Source organism: Leptodactylus fuscus, chromosome 5, assembly GCF_031893055.1.
Source record: "Leptodactylus fuscus isolate aLepFus1 chromosome 5, aLepFus1.hap2, whole genome shotgun sequence".
Lineage (NCBI taxonomy): Eukaryota > Metazoa > Chordata > Amphibia > Anura > Leptodactylidae > Leptodactylus > Leptodactylus fuscus.
The window spans coordinates 90,156,188-90,170,524 of record NC_134269.1 but is presented as its reverse complement, the minus strand read 5'-3'; the positions used below and the strand labels follow the sequence as shown (position 1 = coordinate 90,170,524).

The 14,337-nt window shown below is 40.6% G+C and overlaps 1 protein-coding gene across 4 annotated transcripts in view; it reads right to left on the bottom strand.

Moving 5' to 3' along the window:
- Positions 1-4,349: 4,349 nt before the first annotated feature.
- ZNF609 (zinc finger protein 609) overlaps positions 4,350-14,337 on the bottom strand; it is a 58,793-nt gene continuing 48,805 nt past the window's right edge. For 3 of the 4 annotated variants that reach the window (XM_075273614.1, XM_075273617.1, XM_075273615.1), the window contains 5 exons: positions 11,291-11,666; positions 9,031-9,206; positions 8,197-8,431; positions 7,778-7,856; positions 4,350-7,326 (listed from right to left, as the gene is read on the bottom strand). In XM_075273614.1, the coding sequence (XP_075129715.1) occupies positions 7,783-7,856; positions 8,197-8,431; positions 9,031-9,206; positions 11,291-11,666 (861 nt within the window). In that variant the 3' untranslated portion in view covers positions 4,350-7,326; positions 7,778-7,782. The remainder of the gene's footprint in view (positions 7,327-7,777; positions 7,857-8,196; positions 8,432-9,030; positions 9,207-11,290; positions 11,667-14,337) is intronic. The other variant, XM_075273616.1, reaches the window with a different exon arrangement.

The following is a 14,337-nucleotide window of genomic DNA, read 5'->3' as shown; positions in this document are numbered from 1 at the left end:
GTTTCCGATGTCACCACTACATTGTATGGACAGAAAGCTGTATGTAGTGCATGGAGCTCTGTACACCATAGTGGTGATGCTGAGAATTGCAGCTCTGTTCCCATTCACTTGAATGGAACAGAGCTAATTCTAGCTTTATACCTGGTATATGGCTTCTAAAGGGTGAAACAACTCATTGATGTAGGGGGAAAACTGCTAATATATATAAGTCATGTAATGATCAGATATCGGGTTACTCCTCATGTACACCACATTTTTCAAGTGGAGAGGGAAATGGAACTCCCATACAGAGAACCAACATGGGTGTAAACAGAGCCTTACTAGGGTAAGTTGATCTTTAGAAGCAGTTTCAAGACAACATAAAGGAAGTTGAGGTCTTGCTTTCCAGCCTCTGTGTGTTTGCACACAGCTTAACTGGTATGTGTTCCCTACCTGTACACTCCTCATAGTGAGTGACTTGGCTCCTTGTGTTATTGTTCATGGGTTGTTACTCATAGATAGCAAGCAGCTTTCCTTATTGTGCTCAGATTTCTGTTTTAGTATTTCAGGGACATTTTAGATGCATTATAACCTGGAATTGAAGTCCAGTTTCTTCTACACTCACCGGCCACTTTATTAGGTACACCTGTCCAACTGCTCGTTAACACTTAATTTCTAATCAGCCAATCACATGGCGGCAACTCAGTGCATTTAGGCATGTAGACATGGTCAAGACAATCTCCTGCAGTTCAAACCGAGCATCAGTATGGGGAAGAAAGGTGATTTGAGTGCCTTTGAACGTGGCATGGTTGTTGGTGCCAGAAGGGCTGGTCTGAGTATTTCAGAAACTGCTGATCTACTGGGATTTTCACGCACAACCATCTCTAGGGTTTACAGAGAATGGTCCGAAAAAGAAAAAACATCCAGTGAGCGGCAGTTCTGTGGGCGGAAATGCGTTGTTGATGCCAGAGGTCAGAGGAGAATGGCCAGACTGGTTCGAGCTGATAGAAAGGCAACAGTGACTCAAATAGCCACCCGTTACAACCAAGGTAGCCAGAAGAGCATCTCTGAACGCACAGTACGTCGAACTTTGAGGCAGATGGGCTACAGCAGCAGAAGACCACACCGGGTGCCACTCCTTTCAGCTAAGAACAGGAAACTGAGGCTACAATTTGCACAAGCTCATCGAAATTGGATAATTGAAGATTGGAAAAACATTGCCTGGTCTGATGAGTCTCGATTTCTGCTGCGACATTCGGATGGTAGGGTCAGAATTTGGCATCAACAACATGAAAGCATGGATCCATCCTGCCTTGTATCAACGGTTCAGGCTGGTGGTGGTGGTGTCATGGTGTGGGGAATATTTTCTTGGCACTCTTTGGGCCCCTTGGTACCAATTGAGCATCGTTGCAACGCCAAAGCCTACCTGAGTATTGTTGCTGACCATGTCCATCCCCTTATGACCACAATGTACCCAACATCTGATGGCTACTTTCATCAGGATAATGCGCCATGTCATAAAGCTGGAATCATCTCAGACTGGTTTCTTGAACATGACAATGAGTTCACTGTACTCCAATGGCCTCCACAGTCACCAGATCTCAATCCAATAGAGCATCTTTGGGATGTGGTGGAACGGGAGATTCGCATCATGGATGTGCAGCCGACAAATCTGCGGCAACTGTGTGATGCCATCATGTCAATATGGACCAAAATCTCTGAGGAATGCTTCCAGCACCTTGTTGAATCTATGCCACGAAGAATTGAGGCAGTTCTGAAGGCAAAAGGGGGTACAACCCGTTACTAGCATGGTGTACCTAATAAAGTGGCCGGTGAGTGTATATGATGTTCACTTGGATTTTTCTCAGCTACTTGCTGCTGTTTTATAGTTAATTCTGGCAGAATTATAACTAGTTTACATCTGCCTTCGGGTTTCCGTTCGGTCCTAACCCCCCCCCCCGAATAGAAACCTATAGGCATTAAAAAGTGGTTACCTAAGGAAGCTCGTGGACCCCATAGACTAAAATGGAGTCCACGTATTTTCCACATGAAACATGCGAAAAGAAAAGTGCTGCTTGACTTTTCTCTCCACATGTTTTGTGCGGAAACCACATAGATCTCATTATAGTCTATGGGGCCCACGGGTTTCCCAGGTAACTGCTGTTTCCGTTTGGGGGAAGGTCCCCTAGCAGACTTCCCAAACCGAGACCCGATTGCAGATGTGAATCGGGCCTTAGGGTCCATTCACACAGAGGAAAATGGTGCTGAATTTGGTGCAGAATTTCAGTTCTGCTAGTAGAAAAAGGAGCCTATTGAAGTCAATGGGAGGCCTTTTTTTCAGCGCTGAAATTCAGTACCGAATTCAGCGACATTTTCCTCCATGTGAATGGACCCGAAGGCCCGGTTCACATCTGCATTCGGGTCTCTGTTCGGACCCTTACATATAAACATGGCAGACTGCTCTGTACACACCAGCTGCAGTTTAATAAAGATTTTAGTAGCGAAGAAACTGATAGGATAGGAAGTATCAAAGCTTATACATTCATAGTAATGACCACCCAGCAGATATTTCAACCTTTCATGAAAACTGAAGTACGTTCCCTAACATTGAACCCTAAACACAAACCAAGTGGTCACTCTAAAATCATCCGCATGTTTTGGCCATTCTTTCAATACTCCTATTAAAAATGATATATTATACTGCATAGAAGGCAGAATTAATTGTCCATATTCATGTACAAGCAGCAGAGTACAATCTAATATTTAGAAATAGAATCGGCAGACTCTCTTCTTGGCTTGGTATGTTTATCATTAGGTCTCAGACAGGCAACTACTGTACAGTAATGTGTCAGCTTTGAGCCCTGAATCTCTGTTAGATGTGCGGTCCAGAATTGTTTTGGGAACCATGTGTAATGTCTGTTATGGCAGACTGGTCACAATAAGTTATCCAGTCTTCTATACTCCAAAGTCAGTTGGAAAGTAACACAAACAGTTCTCCAACACGTGTCATCCTACATTTCTGGTTTATACAGTACAGGTATCATTGCACATTAGATGCATTGCTGTCCGTATGGGTCAATACAATTGACTAAATATTATTTGCAGGTAATGATGTACCTTACTGCCTTCTTTGTAATTTATGGGATCAATATTGTGTACCATGTGGCACATTGCACTTTATTAAAAAAAAAAAATAGCATGTTTTTTTTTTTTTTTTTTTATGAACAATATATTGACTTCTGTTGCCCTATCATTTTGTATAATGTTGGCACTTAGCCATATCTTTTATTAGTGCTCTATAGACTATAAATATTTGCCACTTGTATATATTGTATGTATGGACTCCTGAAAAAAAAATAAGCATTTGACAAGAGCCAAACAGTGTCATCCATGCCAAAGTACTGCAGTGAACGGGTTCAGCACTGCAGTGTTCTGGCATGGCCACTATATGAGGGATGGAGGTCCCCTGTTTGCAGCTCCATTCCCCTGTAAAGGTTCAAGTCCCAGAGGCAGCCCAAAATAGCTGATCAATCCAGGTCCAGGTGTCAGGGTTCTGAGGATTTGGGAAAAGTATTTTTATAAATAGCATGTCAATTATAACTACAGAAATGCTTGTGTTTTTCATATAGGTATAAAATGAATAGAAAGTCTGCAGCGGAAAACACTGCAGACTTTCTGTGAAAAGTGTTCTGGAATAAAACGCGATGCATTTCTGCTGCGGTCTTTTCTGCACAACTCACTTCGTGGGGCCATAGCCTAAAAAAACCGCTTTATACTTTGAACAATCTCAATTATCTGACATGGCGTGTCCGCAGTGCAGTTTTTATTGCAAAGTGGGCATGGGATTTGCTAGAATCACATCCACTTTGCTCTGACTGTAAAACGCCACAATTTTTTCTGTTGCGGGCAAATAAGCGGCATTTACGCCAACGTGGGGCTCCGGCCTAACAAGCAATTTTTATGATTTATATTCTTGCCCATGTGCCGAACGCTTTAACCAACAGTAAAGGTGGAGATCCATTTTAAGGTGGCTGGTGCTTGTACATTATCATTATCGCCTATCAACTGGAATAGTGAAAAAGAAAAACAAAAGACATTTTCATGTGCTGAAAACATTCAGAAAACCAACACATATCCGATAAAACAAAACTTGTGTATTTTTTTTTTTAAACTGCAGGAAAAAAATTCAACTTTACCACAAAAAGACTTTAAATCAGATTAAAAAAGCTACAGAACAGAAAAATAATTTTACATCTTTATACAGATACGTGAGGGTTGCAAAGGAGAGCAGGAGCTCTCCATTCACCCCAGTATAAATGAAGATGGGATAATGTTTATTCCATATACAATAACGTCTGTTTACAACCAAGCAATACAAAAGAACTTTATTGGAAAACTTCCAGAAAGGGTTAAATACATATTTTTTTTGTTTATTATTTTTAACGAAATTCCTTCAGGTCACCTCTTATGGCTGAAGAGGTGCAACTAGCAGAGTGAATGTCTCTGGAAAAAAAAAACAACCTTTTAACATCAGCATATTGTGCATCTTTATAGGGTATTGTAAATTTGAACTGTAATTCTGGTTGAAGAACCCAGAACAGAAAATGCAAATAAAAAAAATAATATATGGCCAGAACATGTTAAAGTTGTACAGTATCTGTAGAAGAGGAGAAACAGTGAGAGAAAACTAAACCAAAGACGCAAGCATCTGTGAGACACATTTGTTGGCAAAGTATTTGAGACCACGATGGTTGCAGTACCAGCAATCTGTTGGAAGTTAGCAGCAGTCTTAAAGCAGATTTGTCAACTTAATATGCGGCATATAAGACAGCTTCTTATAGCTACCTGTCCTGACTGACAAATCAGCACAAAATAAACATGTTGTGCCAGCGCAAAGATAACATTGCTCTCATAGTTCGAGTCTGGCTTTGATTATGATCAGAGCCCCAAATGTGCTTCACCCCTCCCTCCTTTCGAATAAGGACTAAAAGCCATTATGTGTGAAAGTTTCTGCAGAACAGTCTGCCAGTCACATCTCAAAGGGAAGATAGGATTAGTATTTTGGTCGCTAAAGGCCCCATTTACACGGGGCAAGAGGGGGTGGATGTTGGCGCTGTATTCACATCATAATCTGCCCCCTCACAATGGTGGTCTATGTAGACCGTTAGCGTTCTTTTTTCCGCTAGCGGCATGTTACCGCTAGCGAAAAAAAAACAAAACGAGTTGCCCTTTCTTCAGGCGGAATCCGCAGCTCGATCAACCAAGGTGTCCGCCTCATGGCAGCACGCTCAGGACTAGGCCCATTCATTTGGGCCTAATCCGGAGCGGAAAGGCGCGACGGGATGCCGTGCACTACACCAGCATCCCGTCGCGGCAGCCGCGACTGAATATGTACACACGCAATTGAGTGTGAACTAGCCCTAAGGCTGCGTTCATACAGAGTTTTTTGGTCAGGAAACTCTCAAATTCCTCTTCCTAAAAACGCCTCACCATAGTTCTGTATGGTGAGGCGTTTTTTGGAGAAGGAATTTGAGTCAGTTTCCTGACCAAAAAAACTCATTGTGAACGCAGCCTTACACAGCTAGACTCAAGCTATGGGAGTGGTGTATTCTGTGAGCACAACTAACAGCCAAATGGCACACACTTTTCTTTCCGTTTTGGCTACTAGTTTTATAAACCTGTCGCTAGAATAAGCTACCTTACATTGAGTAGGATATTAAGCAGACACATCCACTTTAAAGATTCCATAATGACTGTGACATCTGGCACTGCAAAAATAGCACTCTTCTTCAAAGATTATTGTGAACCAGTATAAACCTACTTTCTTCTCCAAATACAATGTGGATGGGGGTTAAATACAATAAAAAGATTGTAAAAGACTTAAGTGACATGCTCAGTAATGAAGTGTATAGGACAACATTTTTTCCACATCCAGAGGGCCGTTTGTTGAACCAGGTTTCTTAAAGTGAATAGCAGTATGTTACTGTGGGATATCTACATCATGTACCTGCATATATCAAGTCCACTATTATACAAAGTGCAGCTTTGTAAAGAGGGACACAACCCTTACAGGTTTTTTCATTCTCTCATAAGAGAACACTACATTCCTGCAGTCACAGTTGTCCATAATGTACTTTGCATGCTTTAACATAAAAACAATTTGAAAAACTGGGTACTAAAAAGGGAAAAAAAACGGCAATGGAGTTGAACTTGTAATGCTAATCCCATGGCATCCTGCCATGAGGGCACTAAACATTTAGTGGTTAAACAGATTTAAAATGCACATGTGAAATTTTTCCCCAATTTAAGATTAGTGTCTTATAAAAGAACCTTTTCCAGGTCTATATACATTATACACAGTCAGGTTGTGTCCGTGGGAGTCCAGCATTACTGTCGTCACACCACTCATATATAACCAAGACCAATATTTTTACATTTTTCTTTGTGGATTATCTAAAAGTTTTATGACATCTGTAGTAAGAGGGAAAAGGGGCATTACTTGACTAACCAGAAAGACATGGAGACAAGGTGGCACTGTATCAAACTGTACCCTGTAGATGATCTGACAAGCCACAGTTACAACAGGTCGTCACTAGGACCTTTTTGCCACTTGTTCTGCTCAGACAGAAAAGGATAAATCTTGGTCTGTCAGTCACCATGAGGAAAACAAAGTACAGGCATTTTATCAGAAGAGACTTTAGGAAATATTAGGACTGAAAACTCTGTGCCAACAGTCACTTCCAAGTACTGCGACAACACACAAAGCTGTACTTCTTGTACAAAAACTTTTGTGGACATTTCAGACGCAATGCCGTCCATCCCTTGGCTCCTGGAACACATGAAACTGAGACGCCTGAGCATGTGTGGTCGATAAAATCCATAAACTGAATAGTCATAACTGATGGAGTGTATCAACAAAGGACAAAAACATATTCATCTTTTAACGTCAAAATAACATTTAACCAGAAGTCTGTAAGCAGAGGATGCAAGATCCTGACCCAGAATGTTATTATATTAATGAGGTGTTCAATGTTGAGCACGGTGTTTCCCGTGAAATGAAATCCCATGTTTTCTCATGGCCATGTCCATTGGAGGGTGATCTGAATAAATAGAGTCCCGTTCTGCAAAACCAGATCTCCCAAAGATAGGAAGGAGAGAACCAAACTTGTGGAAGGGCAAAATAACTGGGCCTGTGTGTCCTGGATCAAAATGATACCTCAGAAGCCCTTTACGGAAAACTCTGGCTGAAGAAACACCATTCAACTGATGCATTGACTCACTCCAGATATGTCCTGTGATCCAGTCACATGACTTTGTGTAGACAGGGTGCATGGTTGATGAATTTTCCTACCAAGAAAAAAAATTTAAGTCAGAAAGTGAAAACCAAAAACTTAATATGCTCCAAAGTTCATGACTACAAACCAAATGAATGTTTCTCATCCCATTCCTCTCCCTGGGCCTTCTTATCATTGTGGGGCATTTGGTAAGAGGATATATAAAATAGTAATAACATATAGCCTAAACATTACCCTGTGCTGAGTTTCTGACCAGACCACAGAAAGTTCCTGAGTTCAGTCATATCCACTAGCAACTGACGAAGGCAAAAATGTTGTCTCTACTACTGACCAAAATATTGCTATGTGAAAGAGGCTGTAAGGCAGTATTCATAGACACGGCTACCCCTAAATTCACCTTTGCAGCTAGTGTGATTTGTCATATCTGTGAGATGTGGCTCTTGCAACAAGCAAACTTAGAAAATTATGAAACTATCAAAATGCAGAATTGAATGTAAACTTACCTGTTTCACCTCCTCGGGGGTGGGTACAGAGATGGGGCTGAGCCCTGCTGACTTGCTACAATGGCTGTAGAAGACAGACCTATAAATATAAGGCTGTATTTAAGTACATTTTCTTGCCAGGTAAATGTTCTAACAGGATAAAGAAAAATTTACAAACGTTCCATTTTGAAATATTGAGAACTGGATATTTGGATATTCTATATGGATATTTGACATAAATATAACCATTAACGTTACTAAGAATCCCCTCCAAGGTACTTTAACTTTCAGCTAGAATATCTATGTGTCTAAAACCAAATAAGTCAATTTCAGTGTAATCATAGTAAGTAAAAGATCTGCACATAAGGTACATTGAGCTCTCCAGTCATAAAAAAGTTACTTGTATTGAAAACATTGTCCTAAAAGTGCAGACAACATACCTGTGGTGTAGGGCAACTGATACTGGCCAGGCAGCAAAGAGTAACCAAGATGGTGGTGATGATGATGTGTGGACATTAAACGCTGTGAAGGGGAAGTGCGTGGTCTTTCAGAATTTCTGTCACCCACTCCTCGGTCTGGGGCTCCCATACTACTGCAACCACCAGCTCCTCCTGCAGAGCTTCCAGGGACACTGCAACCACCTCGGTCTCGTTCCTGTGGAGATTTGTCTGTGATCTGTGCAACAAAGTAATTTCACAATGATTATCGTTTTCAATTGCAGTAATCTCACCCTAAACACAGTAAGCATCAGATAAATTGTAGATGAAGGCAGCGGTGGACCTCCTACAGAAATTTATGTGGTCTAAGGGTCACTCTGCCCATTCTGGAACAATGTGTACCGAGCTCCAAATTAATTTTTCACAGCAACAGATAAAAACTGGCGCCTGTATTTACTATATGGAAAGGTTTTTTTGATCTATAGGCTTAATCTAATCGTGGTTATTTATTGTATCCTAACTAGACAAATGCATGTTTTGCCATATAATACGTGTTGTTGTTTTTTTTACTTTCTGAGCCTGTAACCATTTTTCTCTATACCTTAGATATACTGAGAAGATGGCAGATATTTTTAAGACACTATGAAAGTACAACACGGCCACAGATCTTCTACAACATCCATATCCTGTATTAATGCGGTGAGGTTTACTTTAGACATCGCATACAAATATTAATACAAAGCAAACTCACACATTTCAAATAGATTTTTACATATTTAGTTCAGTTCTTTCACCAGAATTTAGCGGATGGACTATGTTTCGTCAAAATGTACTCACTGTAGGAGACTTGCTCTTGTAATGGCTTGCATGCTGCTGTAATATATCAAGGGCTTTAGACTCTGTGGTAGGCTTGCAACTGACACTTGGACTGGCTCGTGACTTCTCAGACTCATCACTGCCAGCAACCTTGTTGCCATACGGAGAGAATGAGTAACTGGAGGGTAGATAGGAACCTAGACCAAGAAACGATAGAAAACAGTAATGCATCAACAATATTGAAATGATCACTACCTTTTCAGACAATTTAGTCTCATTCATAGATTGTAAGCTCTTGCGAGCAGGGCCCTCAGTCCCATTGTGTGAAATGACTTTCTTTGTTATGTATCTTTCTGTCTGTATTTGAACCCTACAAATTGTACAGCGCTGCGGAATATGTTGGCGCTATATAAATAAAAAATTATTATTATTATTATTTATTAGAGCTTGTGATTCTGGACCAAAATTTAATGCATTTCATTTAAATATGATGTTGCTTTCTGTCTGAAAAATAAAATAAAATAAAAGTTGCTGCTCCAAGGCGTCTCTACTCTCATTTCCTGTTCACTCCCTGTTACAAGGGCAGTTCTGGCCAAATATAGTTAGAAACGCAAGACTGCTTCAACGTGGAGGGTGTGGTCTGCTCTGTCTTCAGACAGTGAATGGAGAAGGGCTGATTTTCCTCACAACCTCTGCAAACAGCTTTCTCTGTGCACTAGACTGAACATTCTGCAAGATCTCATAGCTTACAATGCAAGAGAAGTCAACTTAAAAACCTGGATCTACTTCTAGTTTCTTGTGTATTGCTAATGTGATGTTAGTCACTGAGAGTAAGCAGCTTTCCTGACACTGCTCGTAGATTTTTCTTTTCCTGTGCTGAATCTTTTTAGCTGTATAATGCCTACATGTACTTTCCCTATATTTGCAGTTCAGCACTACACTACCACCCACGTCGTTTTTTTTAAATGGTTACTTTTATTATTCAAATGTACACATCTGTTATCCTCACCCACAGAACTGGGTTATCATCTACAGGTTATAATTGTTTGTATCTACTATAACTACCATTTTTAAATCACATAGTTTTTAAAAATAAATAAATAAATTACAATTTCAGTTCTTATATTACTAAACTATACACCTTAAAGGGGCTCTATCACTAGGAAAAGTCATTTTTAACTAATCACACCTTTGCATAGCCCCTAGAAAGTCTATTTCACACCTACCTTTTGTATGTAGATTGCCTCAGTGGTTTCTGAATAAGTCTGTTTATATTCATATGCTAATTAGACTAGTGCACGATAGATGGTGCACACCTCTCCTATTGTTTTCTATGGGAGACTGCTGCTGCTGAAGACTCGCTCCCTGTTTGCTTCACACACATAGAAGATAATGGGAGAGAGGAGGCTGCTGGCAACTTCCTGTACTGGCTGGAGGCTCATTAGCATATGAATAAAAACGGACTTATTCAGACACCACTGAGGCAATCTACATACAAAAGGTAAGTGTGGAATAGACTTTCTAAAGCCTATGCAAGCATGTGTTTAGATAAAAATGACTTTTCCCAGTGATACAGCCCCTTTAAGGAAACTATACAAACCTCCTACCCAACCTTATTCCCACCTTCTGGTTTACACACATATTAACACAACTTATGGGCTACAGCAAGGCTAGGGAACGTACGGCTCTCCAGCTGTTGCAAAACTACAACTCTCAGCATGCATACTTACTCTGCTGTTCTTGGAACTCCCATGGAAGTGAATGGAGCATGCTGGGAGTTGTAGTTTCACAGCAGCTGGAGAGCCGAAGGTTCCCTACCCCTGCGCTACAGGCTGCCTCCAACTATTGATCCGCTGGGATGACTGCTATATCCCTATCCCATACCCTCATTTCAGAAATAGGGCATTTAGCAGTTACTCGATTAGCAAAAAATCGATATAGTCTGGTGACCATGCCAGTTGCACCCAAGGAGCGAAGTAGTTGGTGCCGAACAGCTTTTTGCATTTATTCTGTAACTTCTCTAACCTGTTTCAATCTATTCCAGACGTTATGTATTATCATAAGAGTAGGAGATCTGTTTAACACAAACATCCCATCACCTACACTGCTGCAAGAACCCTACAACCCAAAAAATGTAGGTTTTATAATGTAACTTCCACAACATCCTGTAACTATCATTAAGATTAAAAAATATATCACATTTACACTACAACTATTACATAGAACTATTAAAAATCTGTGTTTTCTTTACTAGTTATTTATAACTAACTTCTGAAAATACCTGGGTAATTCTGCATCATGACTGCTGGCATCCCACGGTAGCTTGGATGGCTAGGGTCATATGCTTGGCTGTACGTATAACCATGCATATATGGGATATATGACTGATGCTGTGTAAGTGGTGATGAAACTGGCACATGAGTGCTCGTGCGAGGGTCCTTAGTCAGTACACGAGGATCTTCGGTTTGTTGGGGTCCCTTAACTTCTACGTTAATTGCTTCCTTGCTGTCTTCTTTAGCAGAGGCTTCTTTGTTCCGGCTTCGCTCCTCTTTGACTTTTCGATCTCTTTCTTCTTTCCACCTTTCATCATCAGCTTTTAGTGTATCAGTGTACTTCGGATAAACATAGGACCACATGCGTGACTCTGCTTCTTGCTGCTTTATACGCATATTGTAAAATATATAAATAATAAAAATCATGTGTTAAAATTGTAAATTTCACAACATTAATATTAGCATTTTATAGTATACATAGAGAATTATTCTTGCAAATTCACTGCATCTCATTCCATATGGATTATTAGTCTGTAGTGTAACCCAGCAATGTATTTAGCTATCAATTTTTCAATGCAGTTTTTAACAATATAATACGAAAACAGACACGCACTAGAACACTACATACTATGTTGGTGGGGGACATACATCCTCCTCCACAGAGAGAGAGACAAGGACCATATGTCAATATGTCAATCAAAGTTCTCCAACAATAATATTTCTAGAAATGATACAGGGGGATTGCAACTTTAGTGTCATATGAAAGATAGAATATTCTCTTTCATGCAACACCAGAAACTAGTCTTTAAGCGTTATAAAGCCCAAGATATAACGGTTTGCAGTCACATCCCGCCTTCTCCTCACTACACATACAAGGCCGTACAGTGTACACAGTGAAAGAATGAAGAAATGCAGAATTGCACATCTATTCATAGAACAAATGCTACCCAAAAATCAAACATAGTTTGCAGGTTTAGTTACCCTTTAATTTCTAAAGAATTCAGAGCTGAAATTTCCCAGCATGCCTTGTTGATTCAATATCTGTATAGAACTTGGTTATTATTAGAGATGAGCGAGTAGTATTCGATCGAGTACCACTCGCTATTCGAATGGAAAAGTTTGATGCAGAACCAGCATTGGTTGGCCGAATGCTATACAGTCGGCCAATCAACGCTGGTTCTTCTCCTACCTTTAGAAGTCTTCTCGGTGCAGCTTCCCCGCGGCGTCTTCCGGCTCTGAATTCACTCTGCCAGGCATCGGGCCTGGGCAGAGCCGACTGCGCATGCCCGCACTACAAGCGGGCATGCGCAGTCAGCTCTGCCCAGGCCCGATGCCTGGCAGAGTGAATTCAGAGCCGGAAGACGCCGCAGGGAAGCTGCACGGAGAAGACTGCTCGGAGGATCCAGCCCGACCTTCACTCGTGGACTTGGTAAGTGTAATTTGATCGAACGTTGCCTACCCCTGAAACGAGCATTTTCCCCCCATAGAGTATAATAGGATTCGATATTCGATTCGAGTAGTCGAATATTGAGGGGCTACTCGAAACGAATATCGAATCTCGAACATTTTACTGTTCGCTCATCTCTAGTTATTATTACAGTGAATTCTTTACATCAAGTACTCCACAATACATCTTGCAAGAATGTATATCATTTTTGACACACAAACCTGTCAAAAACATTACAAGCAAGTATTTCTAATTTTCGTATAAAAATAAGGGAAGCCATGCAACAACCTCAATGCAGCCCATTGGGTGGTGGTATCTGTTGTATGTATATCTGCCAAAGCACTGCGGCTTCCATTAAGAAGAGAGATAACATGTAATATCAGGGTTCCGTCTCCCAACACCACCACTATAAAAACACTAGGCATTAATGTTCATCAAACAGATGACTTAGTCCATGAACTTGCCAAGTTCATCTATTTGTACCTGGTAAAATGGGTAATAGTACACCACTGCCCTTTCTGCAATCCTACACATGCACACACTACCCTGTAACAGATTGTTTGGACTTCCACCGTTTCACCATCATCCTCCATCATGGGAAATAGGGTATATGGAAACTAGGCACATTTAGTTGGCAGTTCTCTATCTATAATGGAGGGTGACTGTATGTGTACGCACCTCTCCACTAACAGGGAGCACATGGCAATAAAAGTAATGTCTGGGTTAAAGTGATCCTGTCACTTTTGTTGCTATTGTGCAGGGAGGGTTTTGCTGAACATTTTTGTGATTTACTTTATTAACCTATTGTACTTGTAGCAGAAAACAGATTCTAACGTGCTCTCTAGTAACAAGTTATGTTAGAGGGATCTCTGTTCTGTATACACCCACTATTGCCACAAGGTCCTGACTTAGAAAATGCCAAAGGGGATGGGGGGGCATCAATAGCCACATCTCCATTTTCACAGCACCTAGAGAGTCAGCTTTCATATGCTACCAATAATGCAACTCTAGTAATAACAGAAACAGATAAATTACTGGTTAAAAACAGGAATGTGATTTTTATACATTGCACCTTATAAAAGTCACATTCCTAACTTGTTTGTAACTAGTGACTTCTCTGTTTCTGTTATAGCTAGACCTGCAAGAAGTTGTGAAAAACTGGATCTACAGCTACTGAAGAGACACCCCCATATTGCTTTTGCTATATCTGTATATTTTGACAATAGAGGGTGAATACAGCACTACCGTGGAGAACATTAGAACCTGTTTTCTGCTAAACGAAAACCCAATAGGTTAATAAAGTACATTACAAAGATATTCAGCAAACCTCCCCTTGTAAAATACCGTAGCTAAAAAAATGAAAAAGTAGTTGCCGTCAAAGCCAAGGGCCACCTTCTTTGGGTCATGTTGCAAGTTGACCATACCTGTTCTAGTCAAATCTGTACATCAAGGTGGAGGTGTACTGCAAAAGTGATGCAGCAGTTTACAATTTATAGCACCCAATTACTATACAATACCAAGTTGCACATATACTAAAACCAAGATCACATCTAATTTGTTGGTAGTCTGAAGTTAGTCTGGTCCATAACAAAAATGGCGGTCACATGA